At 55.7% G+C, this 23,705-nt stretch overlaps 1 protein-coding gene across 4 annotated transcripts in view; it reads left to right on the top strand.

The window, feature by feature from the left end:
* Positions 1-23,705, top strand: part of PRR5 (proline rich 5) — a 52,526-nt gene that overhangs the window by 15,647 nt on the left and 13,174 nt on the right. For 2 of the 4 annotated variants that reach the window (XM_066255678.1, XM_066255686.1), the window contains exons 2-3: positions 11,141-11,260; positions 19,859-19,939. In XM_066255678.1, coding sequence (XP_066111775.1) covers positions 11,151-11,260; positions 19,859-19,939 — 191 coding nt within the window. In that variant the 5' untranslated portion in view covers positions 11,141-11,150. Of the gene's footprint in view, positions 1-10,864; positions 11,261-19,858; positions 19,940-23,705 lie in introns of those variants that run through there. The other 2 variants (XM_066255693.1, XM_066255669.1) reach the window with 1 other exon arrangement.

Below are 23,705 nucleotides of genomic sequence, written 5' to 3'. Positions count from 1 at the left end.
AGCAATAAGAGTAAAAAGGGAAAGAGGCTCACTCACTAGATGCGTAATGCCCGTGAAATGAAAACACAGCTTTCCCTGGTAATGAGATCCAAGGGATGATCCTCCTAGGAGCCCCCATAAAGGGCCCCCGAGTGTGCTGCTGAGTAGCCTCCGCAGGGCTCCTGTGGTCTGGCTTGATCCCAGGACCTCATATCTGAAGTGGAGTCTTCAGGCTCCCCTGACTGCAAGGGAGAGAGAGTAGGGTATCTTTAGGAGGTCTGCACATGGGACCCAGTGAGGGCCCATCACCTTGAAGTTTCATGTGTTACCTTAAAAATCCATGAGGAGTTCACCTCAATCTGTAACAGAGCCACATGTGTTTAACCACAAAAATAATGTTTTCCCTCCTCCACTCCAAATCTTTGAGTACCACAGATGCTTTGTACAGCTGGTACCACTGTGACTCACACCTTACTTTTCAGGGAAGGCCATGAAAGCCATGCCCCTCTCCCCAACGAAAAGCATGCTCACATTTGGAAGTTACGCAGACAATTTCCGAGGTTCCCAGATCCTGAAAAAAAGACTCCAGGCCCCTGGCTTGGCAGGTCCTGATCTAGGGTGATGGGGGGGACTGTGTAGCTTTCAAACCACACTCAGGAATATGAATCCTCCCAGCTGGGCTTTCGTTAGGCACTGAGTAACTGAAAGCTCCCATCGATCTTCAAGTGCTTCTGTTCAAGTGTGATCAGTGAGACTCAGACAGGAGTAGACTTCGGTGCCTAACACCCTCCCAGACCTGCCCCAGCACTGAGTCAGCTGAGACTTTTACACAGACTGCCGGACACTAAGAATGACGGGGGGGGGGGGGGAATGACAGGGAAGTCAACACGGAGACTGCAGACACTCCCTTCTCATGGGTCCCATCCTGACTCACACCTACGTAGGTGCCCAGTAAGCTGGTACCACTGTGACTCACAGCCCAGGACACTGGCTTCCTAATAGGCTAATAGGTACCTGGCTTGATGACAGCTGTTGACATAAAAATGTCTCAAACTGTAGAGAATTTTTATGAAAATGTATGTGAGCCAAACAGAGGATGTACCTGGAGGCATGATCTCAACAGACTGAGAAAAATGCTTCCAACAGTGGCCACTTGCAACCTCTTTTTATGCATTTGAAATCAGGGAGGGAAGGTAAGGAATCTTACACGGAGGTGGGAGAGAGCAAGGTGGGAGCACCGACTAGTTGACAAGACTACGTGCTCACCGGATGGTGATTTACCTTCTGAGGGGTCTGACAAAAGCGCTTCAAGGAGGCATTGACCTAGATGCACAGAAACAGCAGCCGGGCTAAAGTGAAACCTTTTACTAAGAAGTTCTGTGCCTGGGGTGTGACTGCTCACCAGGACCTGCCTGAGTTAGAAATTTATGATCAGTTCACCCTGTGTGGTTCCTCTCTGAAGAAACCCTTTTCCATAGTAGAGAAGAAAAACAACAATAAAACAAAACAAAAAGACAGCCGGGCTTTATCCGTGGAAACTCAGGTGGCCTGGCTCGTGGGTCTGCCCCTTCAGCCTGGGGCTACTTGTATGTCACTGTTCAGGCTTTCCCCCACCCAGGAGGTGATGGAAGTTACACCTAGCCCTGTGAGGGCAGCCCCCAGAGACAGGGCATCAGAAGACTTGCATGCTTTCTCCAGTTTTGAGTTCAGGTGGACACAGGCGAGTTTTCTTGTCATCTATCTTTGTCAGTGGGCAGTTCTTGCTCTTGGCTACCCACTTATTAGGAGTGCAGCCCCCTGAGACCCCTGGCTTGTGTGAAGTGCTCAGGATGCTTGTCCCGTCATCCTGCTTGCTCGGGGTCTTGTCTCCTAACTGCTGGTTTTAACCGCTCTGTCTCGACACCCCCTCCCTACCTTCCAAGGTAGCCACTGCGCCTTCACTTAATGTCCAAGTGTTGAGCTCTTATTGTTTTCCAGTGACAACCCTTCTACCAATCGGAGTACGTTAGCAGAGCAGAATAGTTGAGAATGCAGGCTCTAGAACCAGACTGCCTGGGCTTGAACCTCGGCTCCACTGGCACGGGATGGACTCAGTTTCCTTATCTGTGAAATGGGGATGGCAAAAGTGGGGTCGCTGTGTCAACGTAAGAAACATCCAGACCTGTGGAGAATTTTTATGAGTTTCTCTGAGCTGAGAAGTAAGATCTCAAGGACTTCTAGGAATGACAGTTTTACAGTTTCTTTTTTTTTTTAATTTATTTATTAATTTTTAGAGAGGAGAGTGAGAGAGAGAGAGAAAGAGAGAGAGAGAGAGAGAGAGAAGGGGGGAGGAGCAGGAAGCATCAATTCCCATATGTGCCTTGACCAGGCAAGCCCAGGGTTTTGAACCGGTGACCTCAGCATTCCAGGTCGACGCTTTATCCACTGCGCCACCACAGGTCAGGCTACAGTTTCTTCTATGTGTTTGGATTTAAGGAGGGGACTTAAGGAAGATTACATGAAGATGGGGGAAAGCAAGGTACAGGAGGGTTAACAAGACAGTGTTTTCCCTTGAGGCTGGCTAACCCTCCCAGGGCTCTGGAAAAGAAGCATTTCAACCATGTGTGAACCTAGGTGCACAGAAACAATGGACAGGGCTTGCTCATGGCAAAGATAGCCTTTTACTAAGGAAGTTATACACATGGAACATGACCTACCCAGTCAGGAATTTAAGATCAGGTCACCCTATGTCAGTGGTTCTCAACCTTTCTAATGCCATGATCCTGCAATACAGTTCCTCATGTTGCGGTGACCCCAAACCAAAAAATAATTTTGGTGGCTACTTCATAACTGTAATTTTGCTACAGTTATAATTCAGAATGTAAATACCTGATATGCATTATGTATTTTCCGATGGCTTTAGGAGACCCCGCCGTGGTCGCGACCCACAGGTTGAGAACCGCTGCCCTATGTGGTCACTGTGGGTTGGATTTATGAAAATGCCCCTTTTGGTCCTGGCCATTTACCTGTTGGTTAAGAGCATCGTCCCAAAACGACAAGGTTGAGGGTTCCATCCCCAGTCAGAGCACACATGGGAAGCAACCAAAGAATGTACAACTGAGTGGAACAACAAATAAATGCTTCCCTTCCCTCTCCCTTCTCTGTCTCTCTAAAAATCAATTAAATAAATAAGCCCTGGCCAGATAGCTCTTGGTAGGAGCATTGTCCCAGAGCATGGAGGTTGCCGGTTTGATTCCCAGGTCAGGGCACATACAGGAGCAGCTCAATGTTCCTGTCTCTCTCTTTCCCTGCCTCTCTCAAAAAGAGCGGGAAAAAAGAAAGAAAGAAAGAAAAGAAATGCCCCTTTTTCTTCCACAGCTGCACGGGCTAAAGGGCTTGGTATATTAAGGCACTGGGAATATCACTTTGTATGTGTTACTGCATATTTCAAGCATTGTACTGGCCTTTAGTACCGTCAGTATTACACATGATGTAACTACAGTAGTGATATTATCTTAGTGATAATATTAATGTCATCAATCCGGCCCCCAGTGATTTTCCTCATGTTCTTGCATGCTCAGCTGTGCATTTAGATGTTTGTACTGTTTCTTTCTGGCATTTCTAGGCAAAACATAGGAAAGAGCTTTCCAGTTGTGTAGTTCTCAAACCATCCAGCCTCTTGGCCTTTAAGTGCTCAATGCACAATAGTCATGACGCTCCCCTTAGGTGCCGACCTCTCACCCAGTGTGTGCAGAGCTGGTTACCCTCCTGCCTCTAACCTTCCTGCAAAATTCAGGTCCTCTTAGGAGTCCAGGTAAACCCAGCAAGGCCACCTACCAGCTCTGAGACTCATTTTCCCATCTGTGCAGATTCCCGGGGCCTGGTGTGTCTGGGAATTCCTGTTGGGTTTTTGTAAGGACAGTAGAGCCTGTTTACACCATAGGTGGGGATGATTTCTGCCCACATTTTCTTTCTGCCTCTGAACCTCTCCTGCCTATGAGTTCTCTGACTCTTATGCAGGCGGGGTTCCCAGATGGACGTACGTATTAAATTTGGTTATTTTTCTCTTATTAATCTGTCTCGTGTCTACTTGATTATCAGACCAGTGAAAAGAACCTCAAGGATAAAGTTTCTTCCTCTCCATTTTCATTTTACAGATGGGGAAACTGAGGAGCAGTTAAACAATGAAACAGGCCGAGTGGTTAGCTCTGGCCAGCTGAAGCCACAGTCCCACCCAGGCAGTCTGCTCTGCAGCCCACCCCCAACATGACACCGTCTGGCTTCTTGCTGTTACTGTAATCACTGAACAAGAGACCAGCTGGAGGGAAGGGAGGAAGGAGTCCAGGCAGAGAGCAGAGCCCTGGGAAGGGCCCCAGTGGGAAGCAGACAGGGAGTCTGGAGAACAAGCTGTTGCTTTGTCTCCTGGTTGGGAGGTGGGAGGGTGAGAGAGAGGGTCTTGGAGGGGCTGAGTGGGAGAGGAAGCATAAACGGAAGGAATGGAAGGCTGTGCCCAGATTGCAGAGAGTCTTGGACACCAAGCTTGGAAAGTTGGAGTTCATCCGGCAGGCAGAGGGCCTCGTCCACAGCCTCTGAGTGGGAGGGGCAGGTCATGTGTGGGGCCAAGTGCATGCTGGCAGCAAGGTGCATTTCGGCCACTGTGAGGCTTAGGCCACGGGGGCCCATCTGGGCAGGGGGTGACAGTGGAGGAATCCCACACCTGTAGGAGCTTGGGGGCCCAGAAAGGTGGGCAAGCTGTGGGAGCAGGGACAGGGCCTGTGCTTGCTGGCCCAGGCCAGCTAGGGCAGGTACTCAGTAAGGGGACCCCACCCACCTATCCCAAGAGTTACAGCAGTAGTTTCTCCTTGATTGAGTCGTTCCTTCATGGACTGAACCGCATTCTTGCAGAAGCAGGGGATGGCGAGTGGAACACCCTTCCTGGTGGACAGCCTTCTCCATGAGTGAAGCCCTGGACATGGCGGAGTCCCTACAACCTACACCCCCTCCTCAATGGGTGATTTGGGCTCTATTTACAAAGTCAACAACATGGGCCAAGTTGTGATATGGATGGCCATGTCCTACTTGCCTGGCAGGGTCTAAGACTCAGCTGGAACTTGGAATTCCTGCCTCACGGCCATGGGGAGACTAGTGAGGTAGTGAGCTGGTGTAAAAACCCGCCTAAGGCCCCATGTCCCCCTCAAACCCTGCCTGTTACCTCAGGCTCCTCCTGGGGCTTTTCCTTATCGGGGTGAATTCTGCTATCCACAGTAGTATTTCTTCTTTCCAAGGATTCTTCTAAGAAAAGGCAGCTGGCCAAGAAGCTGCCCTGGGGAGACTGTAAAGCTGGAAGTCGAGCCCCGTTGATCCATCTCTGCCCTGTGAGGCCTCAGACTGCATGTCTGCACAGTGGGCATGATCGTGGTGTCTGCCTCACGGGGCTGCTGCCAATGCCCAGGTCAGGAAATGCACATGGAGCCTGGCACTGTGTGGGCACAGTGTGAGCCCACACTACACACTTTCAGTGCACAGGGCCAGGGCTGCATGCAGTACCTCCAGCAGAAGCCCTAGCTCCCGTCCCCAACTCATGGGGGTCTGTGTGTACCTATTGGACAAAGCCTAGCCAGGGAATAAGGGTGTCTCCAGTGTGTGAGCACTGGGCTGGACCTTTCCACACGTAGACAGGGTTTCCTGGGCACCGAGGTCAAAGCCAGGGCCCCGGGGAGAGCAGGCCCTGTTTGGGGTGAGGGACTATACTAGTGTCTGAGGGCTGCCCTCGCAAATGACCAGGAACTGGGTGGCTTGCAGCAGAACTTCTTTCTGACAGTTCTGGAGGCTAGAAGTCTTATGTCAAGGTGTCACAGGGCCGTACTTCCCTGTCTCTTCCAGCCTCTGGTGGCTGCTGGCAACGCCTGGCTATGACCCCTGGCTTATGTCTACATCATTCCAAGCTCTGCTTCCTCTCTGCCTGGGCACCTTCTCTCTGTGTCTCTGTGTCTGGATCTCCATGTGGCCCTCTGATAAGGACAGCAGTCATTGGATTCAGGGCCCACCCTACTCCAGGGTGGTCTCATCTCAACTTGATCACATCACTATCCTAATAAGGTCACATTCGCATGTACAGGGGTTAGGACTTCGACACGTGTTTTGGGGGCACAACTCTACCCACAACAGGAGAGCAGTGTGGAACCCCAGGACTCAGCCCAGCGGGCAGATTGCCTTTTCTGTGTCTAAGTCAAGTGTGTGGGCTAGACCAGGCAGGTGGGGCAGTCAGTCTCTGGACAGGAGGCTGGAAGGGACGGGCACTTGGGTGGTGATAGCCTAGCTCTACCCACCTCACACTCAGCCCGCATCGCCTCTGTTCACGATGTTAATTAAAGAAACTGTGGCCACTGTTTATCCAAGGCCTGCTCTGTTGGGGTCCCTGAAAGACACGAGATGTCCTCATTAGTGTGAGAGCTGGCGTGTACTCCATGACTACGTGAATTGTTTCTTCCCACCTCACCCCCTCGTGGGGCAGGGGTGTCACCATCCCTGTTCATCCTAGGGAAGGGGTGGCACCCGTGCAGGGCACACAACTAAGCCCCTCCCTGGGTGTCACCTGACCCAGGGTTCCACAGCCAGCTCAGGGAACACCAAGCCTCACCACCAGGGGGCAGAAGTGCCCCTTGGAGTGGGCAGTGCCCAGGGGTGGGCAAGGCTGAAGTCATGACCAGCACCAGTGACAGAGCTGGCCACAGTCTCTCTCCTGCTCAGCTGGCCTGGCTCCAGCCTCTGCTCTGACTCGAACTTTGACCACCCAAGTTTCTCTGTCTGTGACCCCTGCCTGGCAACCTTGTAAGGACTACATGAGGCATTGTAACCCAAGTGGCTGCCCTCTGCCCTGCCTCTCACCTGGCCCCTTCGGGGACAAACTAACACCCCACACACGCGCCCCCTTCACATACAAATTAGAGGCATGGAGCTTGTGAACTCGGCCAGGTGTACCTGAGGTCCTTAGTCCTGGGCTCCAGAATTGCATTAACTTACTGCTGCCCCCTGAATCCCTGGGCGTCAGGCTGTCTGTCTGCAAAGAAACAGGAGTGGAAGACTGGGCCAGCCTCGGGAGTTTGCAGAGCCCGGGGTACTAGACCCCCAAGATGCTCAGTAGCTGTCCTCAGGCAGGCCCTGCCCCCAAAGACCCTGATTCCTGAGTTCCCAGCCAGGGCCCATCCTGCAGGCCCCGCCCAGCCTATGCCTGTGACGATGATTTCTCTGGGCCAGCCCCTTGTGCAATCACACCGCAGTAACCAAAGACGTGAGAGCCACCATCTTCAGCCACATCTGTCCACTGGGTGCATGTAGCCGTGAAAGGGTTCTACAGCTTCTCACTTCCTCTGCCCTTCAAACTGACGCATGAAGCTATGGGGAAGAACCCTGGACCATACTCATCTTACAGATGGGCAAACTGAGATCCTAGAGGTCCCTGACTTGACAGCCGGGCCAGGTGTCCTCAATTCTGGCCTCCCCGCTAAGGGCTTCCCATCAGAAGGACAAGCTAGGGATAGGGGGTCCTCCTTGCTGACCAGGGTACTGTAGCAGCTCCTGAAACCCTGCTGGCCAAGGGGGTGTTGGGCCGTGTGGGAGGAGAGGATGTGGTTGATGCCATCAAGTCACTCTGGCAGCTTTGGGGGCACATGAATGGGTCCCCATAGTATCCTATTCCCTTTAAAAGAGCATTTCCCTTCTCTGAGTCTGAGGCATAAATGGACCCTGCCCAGGGCCACCCCTCAATACATTTGTTCAGTCCCTCCAGCACTTGTCAGTCCTCAAAGGCCCCATAAGTGGATGGCAGGCCGGTGGCCACCTGGAGCTCCTGTGCCTGCCTGCAGGGCAGCAGCTCAGTGAGACCCATCACGTGGGGCCAGAGACCCAGGAAGCCTGGTCATCTGATGCTTCGTGGGAAGCCAGAAATGAGGGTTTCTGTGTCAATCTCTCCATTGTGAAACCTTGGCTGCATGCAGCTCTGGTTTGGGGTTTTTCCTCCATGCTGCAGGCTGCGCTAAATACATTCGGGGCTGGGCTTGGCTGTTGGCACTCAATTGCCCCTGCACTGGGGGGTTGTGATGGCTTTGAATCCCTCCTGGCCTCTGCCTCAGATCCTGAGGCCCTGGGGGCTGGCTGCTCCCCTGGACTGTCAACCCACCCACCACCCACTGCATCCCTCTCTGTCCGTCACCAGCCCAAGCACTGTTGCAGCACCTGCGCCTGAGTTTCCACTGCACCTGGCCCTGGGCTGTGGGGTGTAGACCACTGGGGCCTGGCCATGACAGCTAATTCCTTAACACCAACTGCAATTGGCTTTTAAACCCCTGGGCCATTCCTACCTCTGGAACTTCTTGCGGGCCACCTCGCCCAGACCCCCCGCTGCAGCCCCCCTCCCCTCTCCTGCTTCCCATATTCCCTGAGTTTCTTATCTAAGCAGTACAGCCTCCTCCCCACCCAGACGGCCCCTCCTGCCAACAAGGCCAGCCTGGGACCCCCTCCCACCTAAGTGGCTGAGCAGACAAAGCCAGCCCTCTCCCCAGAGCCTGTCTCCAGCTTGGGAAAGCCTCTCTGTCCCCCCACCCCCACTGGACACATTCTGCTGCATCACACCAGGGGCAGTTTCTGTATTCTATCTCAGTCTGTCAGGGTGGCACTTTTCCCTAAGTGTTTGCACAATCTGGTCTGATCCCTCTCCTATGAGACAGGAGTTAATCCACCCATTCAGCCCAAGACTACTGCGTGCCTACTGTGTAGAGCACGCCAGAATGTAGAAGTGACCACAGTTTGGTTTATGGCATGGGATGAAAGAGCAATTGAATGACCTAACCTGGGGTAAAGGCAGTCAGGGAAGGGGAGGCAGCCATTACTGAAAGGCATTTTGGGGGCTGGGGAAGCGAGGAGATAGGTGGGGAAGACCCTTTCAAGGATTCCAGGTTTTGAATTTTATCCTTGGGCAGTGAGAATGCACAGGGGTGCCAAGCAAGGATCTCTCGGACCACTGTGAGGAAGAGAGGATTGTCTAGTGCCCTGTGTGGTGGTGGTGGTGGTGGGGGTGGCTGGGGTTCAGGAGGTACCTGTCATCCTGGCCAGGGACACCATCAGCTCTGCCTGGAGAGGTGACAGTGGAGGTGGAGAGGTAAAAACGGGTGATCTATCAGGTCACATGGGCCCCAGCTTTGGGGATGGCAGCTCTGGGAACAGAAGATATCTACACTCTGCATTTTGAGCTCAGGGTCACGGAGTCTGTCGTCTAGGACTCTGCCTCCCTAGGATGAGGGTAACATCTGGCACATAGCAGGTGCTCAGGAAATGCTGGTTGATTTGAACTAGACAATGTCTCCTCCTGTACACAAGGCTCTTGTACACTGAGACAGAGCTCTCCTAGCTCCAGGAGCCACACGAGAATCTTCTTAGCTGCCCAGGTGGGCCTTGGCATACCCCATTCACAGCCTCCTTCACTCTGAGGTGCCGGTTTCCGTCTCTGCGGGAACGATAATGTCACCCTACACTGCGCCACATAGAGTTGGCTCAAGGGCAGCTATGTCCCACCTCACCCCCTGGTATGGAATCTCTTTCCCGGGGAACAGGTGCCTTGGTTCCGTCATTGAGAGTGGAGTGCAAGAGGCACACTCTCTGAGGTAGGGGACCCAGTGGTTCTCTGGGTCTCAGTCTCCCTCTTCTGTACAACATGGGGATGGGAGGCCTCTGTGCATTCTTCTCATGCTGAGATTCTCAGGCCAGCCCCTCCTCTCCTCCCACTGATTCATAAAGGAAGCATTTAAGGGAAGTTATGGAGCTGGGGCCCTAGTGACACCAGGACCCACTCAGCACAGGTGTAGCTTCAGAAGAGGCCCAGTAGGGGAGACCAGGGCAACATTGCTGTCTTGCCATCTGATGGGGGGGGGGGGGTGTCAACCATGTGTGAATCCCAGAAGCTGGATGGAGGGGAAAGGAGGGGTCTGTGCCATGTGCTCAGGAGGCTTGGGTTAGGCCCAGCTTTGCCATTTGTTGACTGACATTGGGCTAGTTATTTCACCCTCTGAGCCTCAGTTTCATCAACTGGTAAATGGGAAATTTCTATTTCCTACAGGGAGATTGGCCTGAGGTCAAGTATCTAAGGGTGCTGTGCAAATCAAGTCAGGAAATCCCTTCAATGGGATCATTCACCAGCTTCTGGGTCTTAGGGGACCCACTTCCTTTTATCATCCCAGAGACCTGGGGTAGGGGTGGAGTGTAGTGACAACTTTGCAAATCTCTGCCCTGGGGAGGCCACTCCTGATTCCCCCAACCCCTCAGTATGTCAACTCCTCCAGGCCAGGGATGGGTGATCAGAGTAGTCAGGGTGAGTGACTATTCCTGGTCTGAGGCACCCCAGGGGGCTGAAGGCTTTGCCTCAGTTTTCATGAAAACCACGGAGACATCTCTGTGGATCTTGAAGGGTCTGTGTGAACACAGCCTTGGTGAGGAGGAACCGAGAGAAGGGGTTGACCTTTTGTTTAAGGCATTGTGGAGCTGGGGAGTCCTGGGGGTTGGGGAGCATAGGAATCGCTGAGCATCGTGTGGATGTCTCCGCAGTGGCGGGGCGGGGCGGGAGCTTGGGGTTGGGTTGTTCTACCGTGCGCATTGGTTTTCTGTAGGTATGTGTGGCCTTCGGAAGAACTGAGCGGGTCGAGCACCACTCGGGGAAGAGCAGACTGAGCGGGTTTGGGGGCCGAGGCCCTGGCCTCGCCCCCAGCTCATCGCTCCGCCCCTAATCGGCCCCGCAGTGCCCCGCCCCCTTCCCTCTCGATTCGGGGCCTCCCCTGCTCCGCCCGCCTTAAGCCCCGCCCCTAACCCAGGCCCCGCCCACGTCCCCGCCCCTGGCCTCTGTTTGCGCTGGGTCCGCGCTGCCCGCCGCGCTCTTGGCGCTCCACGCTGCCGCCGCTCGGAGCAATGATTAACCCGGAGGGCCGGCCGGCGCCGGGCCCAGGGTGGAGGACTAGGGCCAGGGCGGGACCCTGGAGGGCTGCTTGGCTTCCTGCTCTTTCCCAAGTTTCCTCGTAGAGAGCGCAGCGCGGGCCGGGGCCCGCGGCGCGGCGTGTGGCGCGTGGCGCAGGGCGCGGCCCCGGGCGCGCGTGGGCGCGGAGCGGGCCGCCGGGATCACCATGAGGACTCTCCGCAGGTTGAAGTTCATGAGTTCGCCCAGCCTCAGTGACCTGGGCAAGAGAGAGCCGGCCGCCGCCTCCGCGGACGAGCGGGGCACGCAGCAGCGCCGGGCCTGCGCCAACGCCACCTGGAACAGGTAAGGCCGCGCCCTCCCGGCCCGCCGGTGGGCTGGGGGCCCCAAAGCCGGAGGAGGGGAACCCTCCAGCTGGTTCGCGGGAGAGGGCGGGCTCTCTGCGAGGAACGGTGCTGTGGGCACCGCAGTACTTCACAGTTTGCAAGAACTTAGCTACGCTGGAGTTGTGCGGGCGGGGAGGGAAGTTTAGTGCAACGTGTTTTTAGAACGGAGGGACGAGACCGCGAACGCGGGGCTGATCCCGGAGCTCCTGGCTCGTGGGTGGCGGGGATCTGCGTGCTGGCCTCCCACCCGTGGTCTTCCCACGTCTCCGCTCCAGTGCTCATGGCAACCTGGAAGATAGTACAGCAGGAAGTATTTTTCCCATTTCGCAGATGAACAGATGAGCCTCGCGGGCGCAGTCGGTAGGTTGCTGCTGCGCTTCCTGTCTCTGCATTAAGGTCGGGGGTGGGCGGGTGGTTTTCCCTTGAGCGGCCCCCTGTCCTCCCAGCTGTCAGCAGGGGTGCAGCAGCTGCCCTCATTCCTTAGACGACCCTCCCCCCAGAGGCCGTTCCCAGACAGGCTGGGGCATGGGAAGTCCCCCCATCCCCAAGCTTTGTTTAAAGACTAAGGCTGGGATTCGGAAAAGAGACAGTTTATTTAAGTGGGATTCCCCAGCGTGGCTCTGCTCATGGGACCTTTTCAAAAAGATTTTTCCACCAAAAGGAAAATGGGAGGGGAGGGGAAGAAAGTGAGGCAGGCTGTTGGGGTGGGGGGGCTGTGGACATTGTCCCCACACACACCTGGCAGTGAAATCTTGCCAGCCTCCGGCTGTAGTCTTAGCCAGACCTCATGAGCGTCTTGGCGGGCACAGGGCTGCCAGCCTGAGACCCTCCTCTGTCTGTGTCTTCTACTCCCTACCAATTTGCAGACTGCTTGAGGGCTAGGAGGTCTTTGCCTCAGTTTCCTATCTGTCTGTGGGCATACACATTTCTCCTTACAGGACTCACTCTAAGGGGACAGTGAAGGAAGGACTCTTGTTGGGGAATCTCATTGACCCAGTGACTGCATACTGTCTTCACGGTCATCTTCTCCTCGAGGAGATAGAAGCAATCTTCCTCCTCTTGTCTCTGCTGTGGTTTAGTGGAAGAAGCCAGACAGACTTAGTTCAAATACCAGCTCTGTTTCTTCCCTGTTGTGTGGCCTTGAGAAAGTCACGTAACCTCCTGGGCTAATACGTGTACCTACCTCACAGGGCTGTTGTAGGAATTAAATGTGAAGGTGGGTATTAAAGCCCTCAGCACAGTACCTGGCAGGCAGTGGGTCCACTGTAACTCATAACTCCAAGCCAAACTCATGTCAGTGGGCAGGGTTGAGGTTTGGGGGAGCTCTCAGGAGCCTGCTGGTCCCTGAGCATTCACCCACTGCAACGTCATGAGCCACACCCTTTGTGGTCATCAGCCCTGTTGGGGGTCCCCCAGACAGAGGTAGGGGCACCCTGGGTCCCTCAGCCACTATTTACTGAAGGGGACTTTGGAACTTCAGCTCTGCTCTGTTCCTAGGCTGGCGGGCTGCGGAGGAATGTGCCCTCCCAACAGCCAGCACCTACAAGGCTCCCAGGCAGCTCCCCCTGCCACCCTGCACTGCTGTGATGCGCCAGCCCCCTTCACATTCCTTGGCTCTCTTTCTCACCGTTATAGCCCAGGCAGGGATATATTACTACCCCCCCCAACATTTTAGAGGTGCAGAGGGGGACACAGAGCCCTGGGAGACCTGCACACGTAGGACATGGTAGAACCAGAGTCCTGCTCCCCTCTCCCCTCGCAGAGGGGGCACTGAGCCAAGAAGGGAGCTGTATCCAAACCTCCCTCTCCTCAAAGACACCAGTCATTGGATTGAGGGCCAACCCTCAATCCAGGATGATTACATCTCAAAGTCCTTAACTGATTACATCTACAAGGACCCAGTTCCAAATGAGATCTGAGGTTTTGGGTGGACATGACTTTCTAGAGGACACTATTCAACCCACTACAGTGACCCCTGGGCACACCCCCTACATTCCCTGTACCTCTGTTTCCTTATCTGGACATGGGGCATGGGGGGGCAGCTGCTCTTGTGAGATGGAATCCATGCACTCACTCACCCAGTCATTCATTTGTTTGCTCGTTCCTTCACTCATTCACTCACTGGCATTGGGCTGAGCCCAGAGCATACTCAGCTGAGAGTCAACAGCCTCCCAGAGTGTAGAGTCCATAGGGGTAGTCAGGAAAAAAAACAGGATGCTAGTAAACCATGAGGGATTTGCAGGTCGGGTTTAGTGCCGGGAAGAAGATAAACCCTGGACCCCGAATGCTGACCACACATGGCTGGCAGCCCATGTTCCATTCCTTCCCCGTGAATGTTGATCCTGTGGATGTGCAGGAAATGTTTGAGTGAGTGTTGGATGCCAGGCTGGCTGCCCTTGCAAACCAGAGGCTAGAACTGACTGGCGTCGTTTCCTCAGCACCTGCTGCTGAATTGTCACAGGTTTCTTCCTTGCGGAGCCCAGTGCTGGGGCTCACCTGCTGATCCCACCTGGAGTCCCTCATACCTCCCCTCCTCAAGGTCTGGGCCCATGTGTGTGCAGGGCCTCCAGCTCCATGAAGGTCATGTTCTAAGATGTAGGTGAATGGAACTCCCCAGAACCCAGTACTGGTCCCTTACACCTGTGTTTGGGTCAGAGGGTGCTAACCATTATGGAACCCTACTCCTTGCCAGGCCTGGATCTGCCTGAACTTTTGAGGTTTGGAGAGCCCAACATCCGCCCCACTAGATGTTAGAATGCAGGTGCCAGGCCAGACAGGATTAGGGTAGAGTGGGCCTACGTGGTGCAGAGTACACTTTTCACTCTCCCCACAAACCTGCCTCCAAGACTGGGTGACTATCTTAGCGTACAGGGTCTGGGGTCTGAACCCAGGTCTGACTTGAAGCCACTGCCCAGGTACACATGTGAGTTGTCCTGCTGGGGCTAGATGAGGTGGGTTTTGAGGGTGAGAGCCCAGAGGCTGGAGCCCGCCCCCTGATCTGCACTCCTGGTCCTAAAGGGGCCCCGTGAAGTGTTTCCCACCGAGATCTCAGCAGTGCTGAGCAACCGTGCCACCCTTGTCCCCCAGACAAGGCCACGCCATCCAGACTCAGGTGGGAGGAGCTCCCTCCATCCCTGAACTAACTCAGGGTGGGACTCATGATGAGGCTCAGTAACAGGAACCACTGGGTCTAACTTCCAAGGCCTGTGCTTTGGCCGCCATGGGGGAGAAGGTTCTGAGAGGCCAGAGGCGGTTGGTTGAAGCCTCCAAGTTAGTTGAGAATAGGGGTTGGAGGCCAGGTAGGGCCTGTCATCCCCCACCCCCTCGCTCTGGCTCTGGCCCTAGATCCTGAGGCCCCCGCTTCACTGCGGCAGTCTGCATGTGGTCAGCAGAGTCCTAGCCCCCAAAGACATCTGCATCCCGATTCCCTGGAACATATCCTATGAACGCATTACACTGCAAAGCAAAGGGGACTTTTCAGATGTGATTGAGTTAAGGATCTTTGGTGGGGGTGGGGGGAGACTCCCCGGGGGGGCCCAGTGCCATCACAAGGGTCTCTGTGAGAGGGAGACTCAGGATCAGAGTTGGAGGGACCTGAGGACGGAAGCAGAGAGGCTGTGGGTGGAGGGTGGAGTCCGAGCCTAGGAATGCAGGTGCTCCTGGAAGCTGGGAAAGGCCCGGAACAAATGGGTTCTGCCTTGGAGTCTCCACAAGGAGCCAGCCTACTCACACCTTGGTTGTAGTCCCGTGACCCTGATTTAGACTTTCCAGCTCTCAGAACTATAGGGAAACAGCCTTGGCTTGCTTTAAGCCACTAGGCCTGTGGTGTCTGTTACAGCAGCCGCAGGACCACCGCACACTGGGCTTCCCTCCCTCCGAATATATGCCGTGCCCCCCCCCCCGCCCCTTTTCCCACTCATGGCATCAGAACCTGGCTACAGAGCTCAGGGAATGTAAGGCCTGGGCTGCAACAGGAGGACATGGGCCCGCCACCATCCCCTCTGCAGCCTGCCGGGACAGGTGGGGCAGAGCCCAAGCAGGTGCTGCCCACCTGGGCAGGTGAGCCTCTGGAGAAAAGCTCCAAGCCCTTGCCTAGAATAGGGGTGGGAGTGGGCATTGGACCCCTCCTGACTGCCCAGGAGCCCTGGGGGTGGGGGATTGAAGCCAGATGGACAGGGCCCAGGTTATAAGTGGTACCTGTTTGCTGAGGAGCAGGAAGCCTACCCACAGGGCTGCTCTCCCCTCCGCTTCCCAGAGGATCAGACTGGGGCAGGGTCGTGTTCCGAGGCACCTGCCTCTCTGTGCCTTGCACCTGGGTGTGAGAAGAAGGCCAGGTGGTCTCCTCACTTAATTTCTCAGGGCTGGGCGTGACTACCTGGGGTACAGATAAGGACATTGGGGCTGCAGTCACCCTTGGGTGGACAGGTCAGGGAGAGGGTTAGAGCCTGAACTGTCTGAGGTGGGCAGGAGCCAGAGTGGGTGCTAACCAGCCCAGGTGGCAGCTAGCATTGGGAGAAGCCTGGGGGGCCCTTGGGGACCCAGGGGAGCCCAGCAACCCTGTCTGTGTCCACCCACTCGGTCAGCCCTTCCCACAGGCCACTGGCTGGGTACCAGGTCCTAAGGTAGGTCAGGTCTCCACATCAGTCGATGGGGCCTGAGAGGAAGTACCAGCCCTGCTCAGGGTCTAGTCAGCCCTCAGGGGGGACCAGGCAGTTGGAGTAAGGACACCTGCAGAGGCCTGCCCTTCTCTGCATCCTTAGAGGCCTTTAGAGGCCGGATCCAGAGCAGGGTAGGGGTCCGAGGAAGGGCAAGGCTCTCCCTCCAGGGGTACTGGATGTACATCGTCCAGACCCACCAGAGGTGAGGCCTTTGGTGGGCCCTCACCCACTCATTCTCTGCTGGGCAAGTGGGCAACAGTGAGAGAGCTGATGCTGGGCTGGAGACTCACTCAGCTGGGGTCCCAGCTGCTCTCAGTGCCCCACTGACCTCAGCCCAGGCCAGGGGGCCATAAGCAGGTATCCCCAGAGGTCCACAGTTAGCCCTTCCTCCCAGCCCCACCAGCCCCAGTGGTCGGTCTCAGCCCATCCTGGACGCCCTGGAGCCTCACTAAGAGTCCTGTACTAGTGTCCTGAGCCCACCCTGAGTTCAGACAAGAGAGGCTGAGACTTGGCCCCGCCTCCTATCTTCCTCCGTGGGGAGGGGCTGCCCAGTGAGGGGAGGGAGGCGGCATGTCAGGGTCCCTCCTGGAGGCTGCCTGCGGTTTCTCTGGGACGTGGCCCTGCCTCTTGCTGTGCCTGCTGCCTCTGGCCTAGGAGGCCACAGCTGGGACCACTGAGGTTTCACTTCTGTTTTGGGGGAACCATAAGTCACATGAGGGCTCCTCACCCTCTCCACCCTTCTTCTCTCCCCCAGTGGCTCACAGCAAGGTTTTCTTGTTTACCCAACTTGGACTTTGGAAAGGACGTAGAACTTTAGCTGCTGGAGAGACGCTGGAAGGAGCTGAGCTGTGCCTGTCCCCCGGCTCTGACCCTCACCTCCATGTTTGGGCGGGGGGGTGGGGGTGGCTCCAGGCAGGGTGAGTCCGGACAGCCCTTGGTCTCTGGGAGCCTCAGTGTTCTGCGGTCTTGGGTCAGATAGCCCCCACCTCATGTGGTGCTTAGAAGGAAGAGATTGAGAAAGCCACAGAGCAGGTGGCAGAGCTGTGGCGAACGTCTCTGGGGTCACACCCCTCCTTGCAGTCACTACCAACCCACACTGTGACAGACAGCCCCACATTGTCTCCTTTAGGGGCTGTAGTTGTGAATCCCATTGTATGATGGGGACACTGAGACCCAGGTGATCAGGACATTTGGCCTAGGCGTATAGTCCGGAAGCCCAGAACTGGGGTTCAAACCCACACCCACCCCTGAACCAGCCTAGGATGGGGGCTGGGGGTAGGCAGTGTGGGGCGGCAAACTCAGGGTGACCCTAGGTTGGAAGGGCTGCTCAGATATGTGTGGTGACAGAATGCAAGATGTTAACTTGGTCACTAACAGATTGTTCTTGGGTAGTGCTCTGCTGACCCAGAGCTGGGTGGGGGCATGGAGGCCAAATAGTAAACCAAACAGCCCTCCCCTCCCCAGAAAGGAGATCGGGTCGAATACACAAATACACTCCTCACGCAGGTGTGAGGGAGGAGGAACCTGGGCTAGGGGGCGGTCAGGAAGGCTTCGAGGAGGGGGTTGATAGAAGGCCAGCCTCCAGAGGAGGGAACAGCGAAGACAAAGGCCATGAGGCAGGAGGGGAGGGGGTACAAGAGTCACAGAGAGGCCAGACCCCCTGATGGGTCCAGACAGCCATGCTGTCCAAAGCCACATGGTGTAACATCACCTCTAGGCAAGGGACCAGAGTGGGCTGGGGTCCCTCCAGAAGGTTTGAGGGAAGAAGAGGAAGGACACAGAGAAGCTGGAAGGGTAGGTCCCTGAGAATAGCAGGAACAGGCCCAGAGAGTAGAGCCCCCCCCCCACTTGCCTGATTTGGGCCCCTGGGGAGAACTTGGCCAGGCCCCTCTGAGCTTTTAGAACAGCTGAGCCCCACCCCACTCCCAACCCCTCAGGCAGAGTGCAGCCACCCCTGCACCATGTCTGCCCCCCACCCCAGCAGCCCCCACGAGGCTGGGAGTGAGTTCCCAGCTGTCGGGATTCCAGGGGGGCAGCTGCTATAGGACAGCTGGCTTCTTGGCGGCACTTAGACTTCCCACTGGAGTTTTATCTTTTTTTGGTCTATAAATGGGGAGCTGGGTCCACTGGGCACTTGTAAGGTGGACACGATCCCTGAGGCTGGGCCCTGGCCACACCAGCATCTCTTCCTCACAGCACTTGGGGGCTGGCACACACCCGGCCCCTGTTTCACAGGCAGGAAACAGGCTGGGGGACGTGTGTCCCAGAGCACGTGGATAAGCAGCATTCCAATGCCAGGCCCCGGAGTAGTCAGGCTCCCAGGTCAGGGGACGGGTATCCAGTGTGGTCACAGCACCTGCCTCAAAGGGCACCAGCTGTGGAACCTGGGCATGTCCCCACACTGTTCAGATCCTCCTTCACCCACCTGGAACATGGGGTTCTGACCCTACCCAGGCCTGTGGCCTGCCATACGGCTCTTGACCTCTCTGAGCCTCAGTCTCCTCATCTGAAAAGTGGGCAGCCAGTCCATGTTGCTGGGAAGGGTGGAGCTGGTGAAGGCAGACAAGGCCACCAGGAGCTTGGTGTCCCCTGCACACTGAGAATCATGCAGCCAGTTGGAGGTGGTGAGCTTCAGAGCAGCACCAGGTCCTGGGTGGAGGGCAGTGGGACCTGATTCTTTCCCATAGGAGCGTGTAGCCAGTGGGAGGGACTGACAGGAAAGTCAATCAGCAGAGTGCTGGGATATGGGTCTACACAGGGAGGGGAAAAGGTCAGGAGGGCTTCTTGGAGGCAGTGGCCTCTGAGCCAAAGCTTCATATGAATAGCTACTTGCCTAATGGAGAGGAGAGGGGCCCTCCAGGCATGAATGGCAGTGGTTACAAAGATCCAGAGGCCTGGTGCCCAATGATTGGCCAAGCACTCTGGGATTAGAGTGTAGAATGCCCGGGAATGAAGGGAGGGGTCACTCCCAAGGAGCCCGAATGCTGTGGTCAGACCTTGCTGTGTATCTGCTAGGCAGTGGATGCCTGGGCAGGGAAAAGACTGGCTGTCGCAGATGTGGTGGGGAGGCCAGCAGGGGTAATCAGAGGTCCAAACAAGGGAGCAAGGAGGGGCTCTGGGCTAGAGGGGAGGGATGGGGCACAGCAAAGAGCTAGGAGGCGGGACTGGTTGGATTTGAAGGGTAAGAGAGTCAGGAGGAGTTTTACTGGGTACTCACCAAGCTGCTCTTTTGAGCCAGGTGCTGGGCTCGCAGTCGTGAGCAAAGAGCAACACAGGGTCCTGTGCTCTCGTTAACCTAACAAGCCACACCTAAACATGCAGTTCCACCCTGGTACTTGCTGCAGATGCTGACGGTCACCTGTGATCTGAAGGAAGGAACCAGGGAGAAGGAAGTGGGGGAGGACCAGGCAGCAGAGGGGACCTGCGGGAGCCCTGTGGCTGCGGGCAGCTTCCCCAGCAGGGCAGGGGCAGTGGGGCCGGCTCAGGGCTACCTTGAAGCCTAGGATGAGAAAGCCAATGGGACTTGGATAGGTTGTGGGGGTGAGAGGCCATCAGAGGGTGGGCCTAGTTGGCCTGGGGTTGGGGGTTCAGGAGCACAGGAAGGGAAGCAGAGTATGCGCAGGTTACACAGGACGTCCTGGAGAGGTGACCAGGCGGTGCCTGGGACACAGGGGAGGCTGGGGGCACAGCATCTTGGGGCTGAGGTGGGAACTGAGGTCCGTGTGGATAGGATCCCACGGGGGTGCTTGATCTCTGCCGTCCAGGTGTTCTGCTTCTAACCGGGCTGTTCTGTCCCTCGGACTGAACGGGAAGGCTGCAATGGAGAGGGGCTGAAGGGAGGTCTGGGGGAGGCGGGGAGGGTTCCTGCACCTGGACACAGCTCTCCTCTCTCTTCACAGCATCCATAACGGGGTGATCGCCGTCTTCCAGCGCAAGGGGCTGCCCGACCAGGAGCTTTTCAGCCTCAACGAAGGTGTCCGGTGAGTGGCTGTCGGTCCCATCACGGACCCGGGTCTGTGAGAGGCAGTGAGGGCTGTGCCAGGGTGGGCGGCCCCAGCCAGGCTCCCTGGTCCACCATCATGGACCCGGGTCCGTGAGAGGCAGTGAGGGCTGTGCCCGGGTGGGCGGCCCCAGCCAGGCTCCCTGGCCCACCAGCCTCACCCGAGGTTCCCCCTGAGAACTGCAGTTGGCAGTGACTGCCCAGTGGACCTGGACTCAGTTACGTGACTTGCAGGCTTGGTGGGCCTCCGCCCCCACCCCTCCTGAGGACATCTTTTCCGGGGAAACAGGGTGGGACTTGGTTGGTGGCTCAAGATAACGCCCCATTCTCCGCCGGTGTTGAGCATCAGGAAGTAGGTTCTGTTGGAGAGGAAGGACCCACCTGCCTAATGACGGGAGTGTTGTTCCCGGAAAAGCCATTACAGGCACTGAACGCCCCTCATTTTCTGTGAGCGGCAGAGGAGTGAGCACTTGAGAAGGAGCCCCAGACAGACTGGCTTCAAGGGAACCTGTGAGCCCAACCGCGGTAGTGTTGTGTTGTCTAGAGGCGGCCAGAGCCCAGAGAGTTGACATCAAGACAGTTGCCCAGGGTCACACAGCTGCTACAAGGAGGCATGTGGCACCTCCCTACTATTCCCTTTCTGCCCCTGTTGTACAAACCTCCTCAGCGCAAGGTGGGAAAAAAAGGTTAATCGGGACAAGGGTCACCCCCAACCCTCAGTATGGCAGAGCTGAAAGGAGCCTTACAGAAAGATAAACTGAGGTGGGGGGGCAGTGAAGTCCTATAAGCAGGAGCTTGTTGCCTCCCAGGCCCAATGTGTGACCTCTGCAGCTTTTCTCGGGCTCATCTGGCCACCCAGGGCAGGGACCCCAGGAGCCACCAGGGATCTCAGAGGGGCCCACAGCAGCCCTATTTCCTACGATGCTTCTGCATAGGGGAAAAAGGAGTTTGTTGCCTAAGGAATCTGCCGGATGGTTAAACAACAGAACATAAGGAAACATTTCTAAACTCCTGAGCAAAGCAGCAGGGACAGCCCTGCACCCCCAGCAGTTCCTACACCCTTCTCCTCAGGCAGTGTGCGCAGCGCAGGGGTGGTGGCTGGCTCTGGTGAGGGGCTCTCACTGCCTGCCCTCCTGGGGACTGGAGCCCCAGACCATGTGACCCTGTCACCGGCTCCGGGGACTGTACAGAGCAGGTGGCCTTCCTCAGGAGGGTGTGCTTGGGGTGGGGGAGGCAGAAGTGAAGCCCTGGGCCCTGGGATCCTCTCAACAGCCCGGATGCTTACCCAAGAAACAGGTAGAGGTGAGGTGAGGTAGCCTGAACCGTGGGGCTCCTGGCCCATTAGGTTATGTGGGGCAACTTCTTTTTAGCCTATTCAAAATGAAACACCAGGTGTCATTAAGTAATTGTAATGGAGCCTTTTCTGTTGAGAGTTTGTTCTGTGCTGGCCTTGTGCCTGCTGTGAACTTCCCATGCCTCACACGCTCCACAATGTCTCCAATGAGTGGGCACCTTATTCTCTCATTTTACAGATGAGGAAACTGAGGCACAGGGAGGTCACGCATTGCTCGAGGTCACGGGATTAGTCAGTGGAGCCGGGACTTAGGCCCCTGACTCCAGGGCCTGTGGGTCCTTCAGGACTACCCTCACCCCAGCTCTTGGCCACATCACATGGCCACATGAAATCAAGTTAATTTAATTGTGCGTTAAATCCATAACTGGTCATTAGCTTTGATCCCACCAAGAACCTTGTGACTGGAGCACTGATTACAACATTATCCGAATTGTCCCCTCTGTTCTGGAAGCTCATTTGTGAGAGAAGGCCGTGCCCAGGCTTGGGTAAGGTTGAGGTGATGACTAGATTCAGGACTCTGATGTCTAGCCATCATTCCCCCTCACCTTCTATTTTATTTGTATATATATTTGGGAGGGTATAACTCCCCATTTTAAAATGTACATTTCTGTGTTTTTATATATTCAAAAGTTTGTGTGACCATCACCCTGTTTAATTCCAGAATTAAATCACCCCCCCCCGAAAAACAACCTTGTCCCGTGTTAGCAGTCATTCCTCATTAGTACCCCTTCCCCGCCTCTAGCCAATACCAGTTAGCTTCCTGTCCTGATGGGTCTGCCTTTTCCTGGATACCTCACGTGCATGGGATCCAATGGCTGGCTTCATTCGCCGAGCACGGTGCTTCCGGGGTTCCCCCGTGCTGGAACATGGGTCAGCACTTTGTTCCTTTGTGTGGAAGACACACCATTTACTCTGTCCGTTCACCTGCTGATGGACATTGGGGAGGTCTCTACCTTTGACTGTGGTGGATAGTGCTGCTGTGACATTGTGGGCAGGATCTCGTGGGGATATGCATTTTCGCTTCTCTTGGGTCTGTGTGTGATAGCAGGGATTGGACTGCTGTCACAACTCTACGATTAGCATTGTGAGGAACCGCCCCGCTGTCTCCCACAGCGGCTGCCCCAACCTTTGTTCCCACTAGCTGAATGAGAACTCAGTTTCCCCACTTTGTCACCAATGTGTGTTAGTGTCTGCTCTTCTATTCTAACTGTCCTAGTGGGGGTGGCGTGCTACCTGGTGGTTTTCATTTGCATTCCCCTGATGACCAATGACGGACATCTTTTCACAAACTTACTGGCCATTTACGTCTCTTGAAGGAAATGTCTGCTCACATCCTTTGCCCTTTTTTTTCATTGTGGGGTTCTTTATCTTCTTCTTGTTGAGTTTTAAGAACTCTTTATATATGCTGGGTCAAGATCCTACCCGGTACTGACTTGTGGATTTTTTTCTCCCATTCCATGAGCTGTCTTTCACGTCCTTGATGGTGTCCCTCGTGGCACAGAAGTGTAACTTTGATGATGTCCAGTCTGTTGACCTAGTCCCCCTTTTGATCCGTTCCCGTGACCACCTTTCTTCTGAGGTGATGAAACAGACACACTTGCAGAATAGTTTTTGCAGACAGAGAAAAACCGTAGAGAATAAGGCACTCTGGGTCACAGAGGACACCTGCTTAAGGACCCTGACCTCTTATTACCCTGATGGCTTCGAGTGGGATTGCCACTGAAAGACCCATCATGTGTCCCACTTTCTTAAACAGACTCTGAACCCACAGGTCTCCTGGTTGTGCTCAGCTGTGAAAGGCCACTCGCCCCATGTTCAGTGGCCCGCGCTGCTCTGCATTCTGGGTTCTTGTGCCCACCCTGTCCTCTCAGGCTGAGGCCTAGGCATCTGTCTGGGGCAGACTCTGTCCTAGTGGTGTGACAGCTAGTGGCCTCCTTGCACAGAGAGACTCGTGTGTGACCTGAGTAGGGGAGAAGGTGAGAGAACGTCACCGCCCACCTGCTGCGTACACAGCCATGATCCCAGCTGACCTGGAACCCTCCTGCTGTCCTTTCTGGAGCCACAGGGAGGGTGCCAGGGCTCCGCCTGCTCTGGAACAGGCAGGTGGCAGGGACAGAGCTGGGTGTGGAGGCTCAGCCCTGCCAGGTCCCCGAAAACATGTGAGATGCTTGTGGCCCTCACTCGCCCTCTTTCTCTGGGGACTCATCAGCTTCCTCTTGTGTGAAATGTTGGGGTGCGGGGACTGAGGAGCCACAGTTCCTCATGTGACCACGAAAGTGTGTGACCAACCTGGCCCCTGTAGTGCTGGGACAGGTGGACATGCCCAGTCCTCACATTGGGCTGAGCCACTTGGCATCCCACTGGCCCCCAGCTGAGCCCCTGGGACCCCCGC

The sequence above is a fragment of the Saccopteryx bilineata genome, chromosome 1 (genome assembly GCF_036850765.1).
Source record: "Saccopteryx bilineata isolate mSacBil1 chromosome 1, mSacBil1_pri_phased_curated, whole genome shotgun sequence".
In the NCBI taxonomy this organism is placed as follows: domain Eukaryota; kingdom Metazoa; phylum Chordata; class Mammalia; order Chiroptera; family Emballonuridae; genus Saccopteryx; species Saccopteryx bilineata.
The sequence above is the reverse complement of the archived record's forward strand: the minus strand, read 5'-3'. Positions and strand labels throughout refer to the sequence as shown.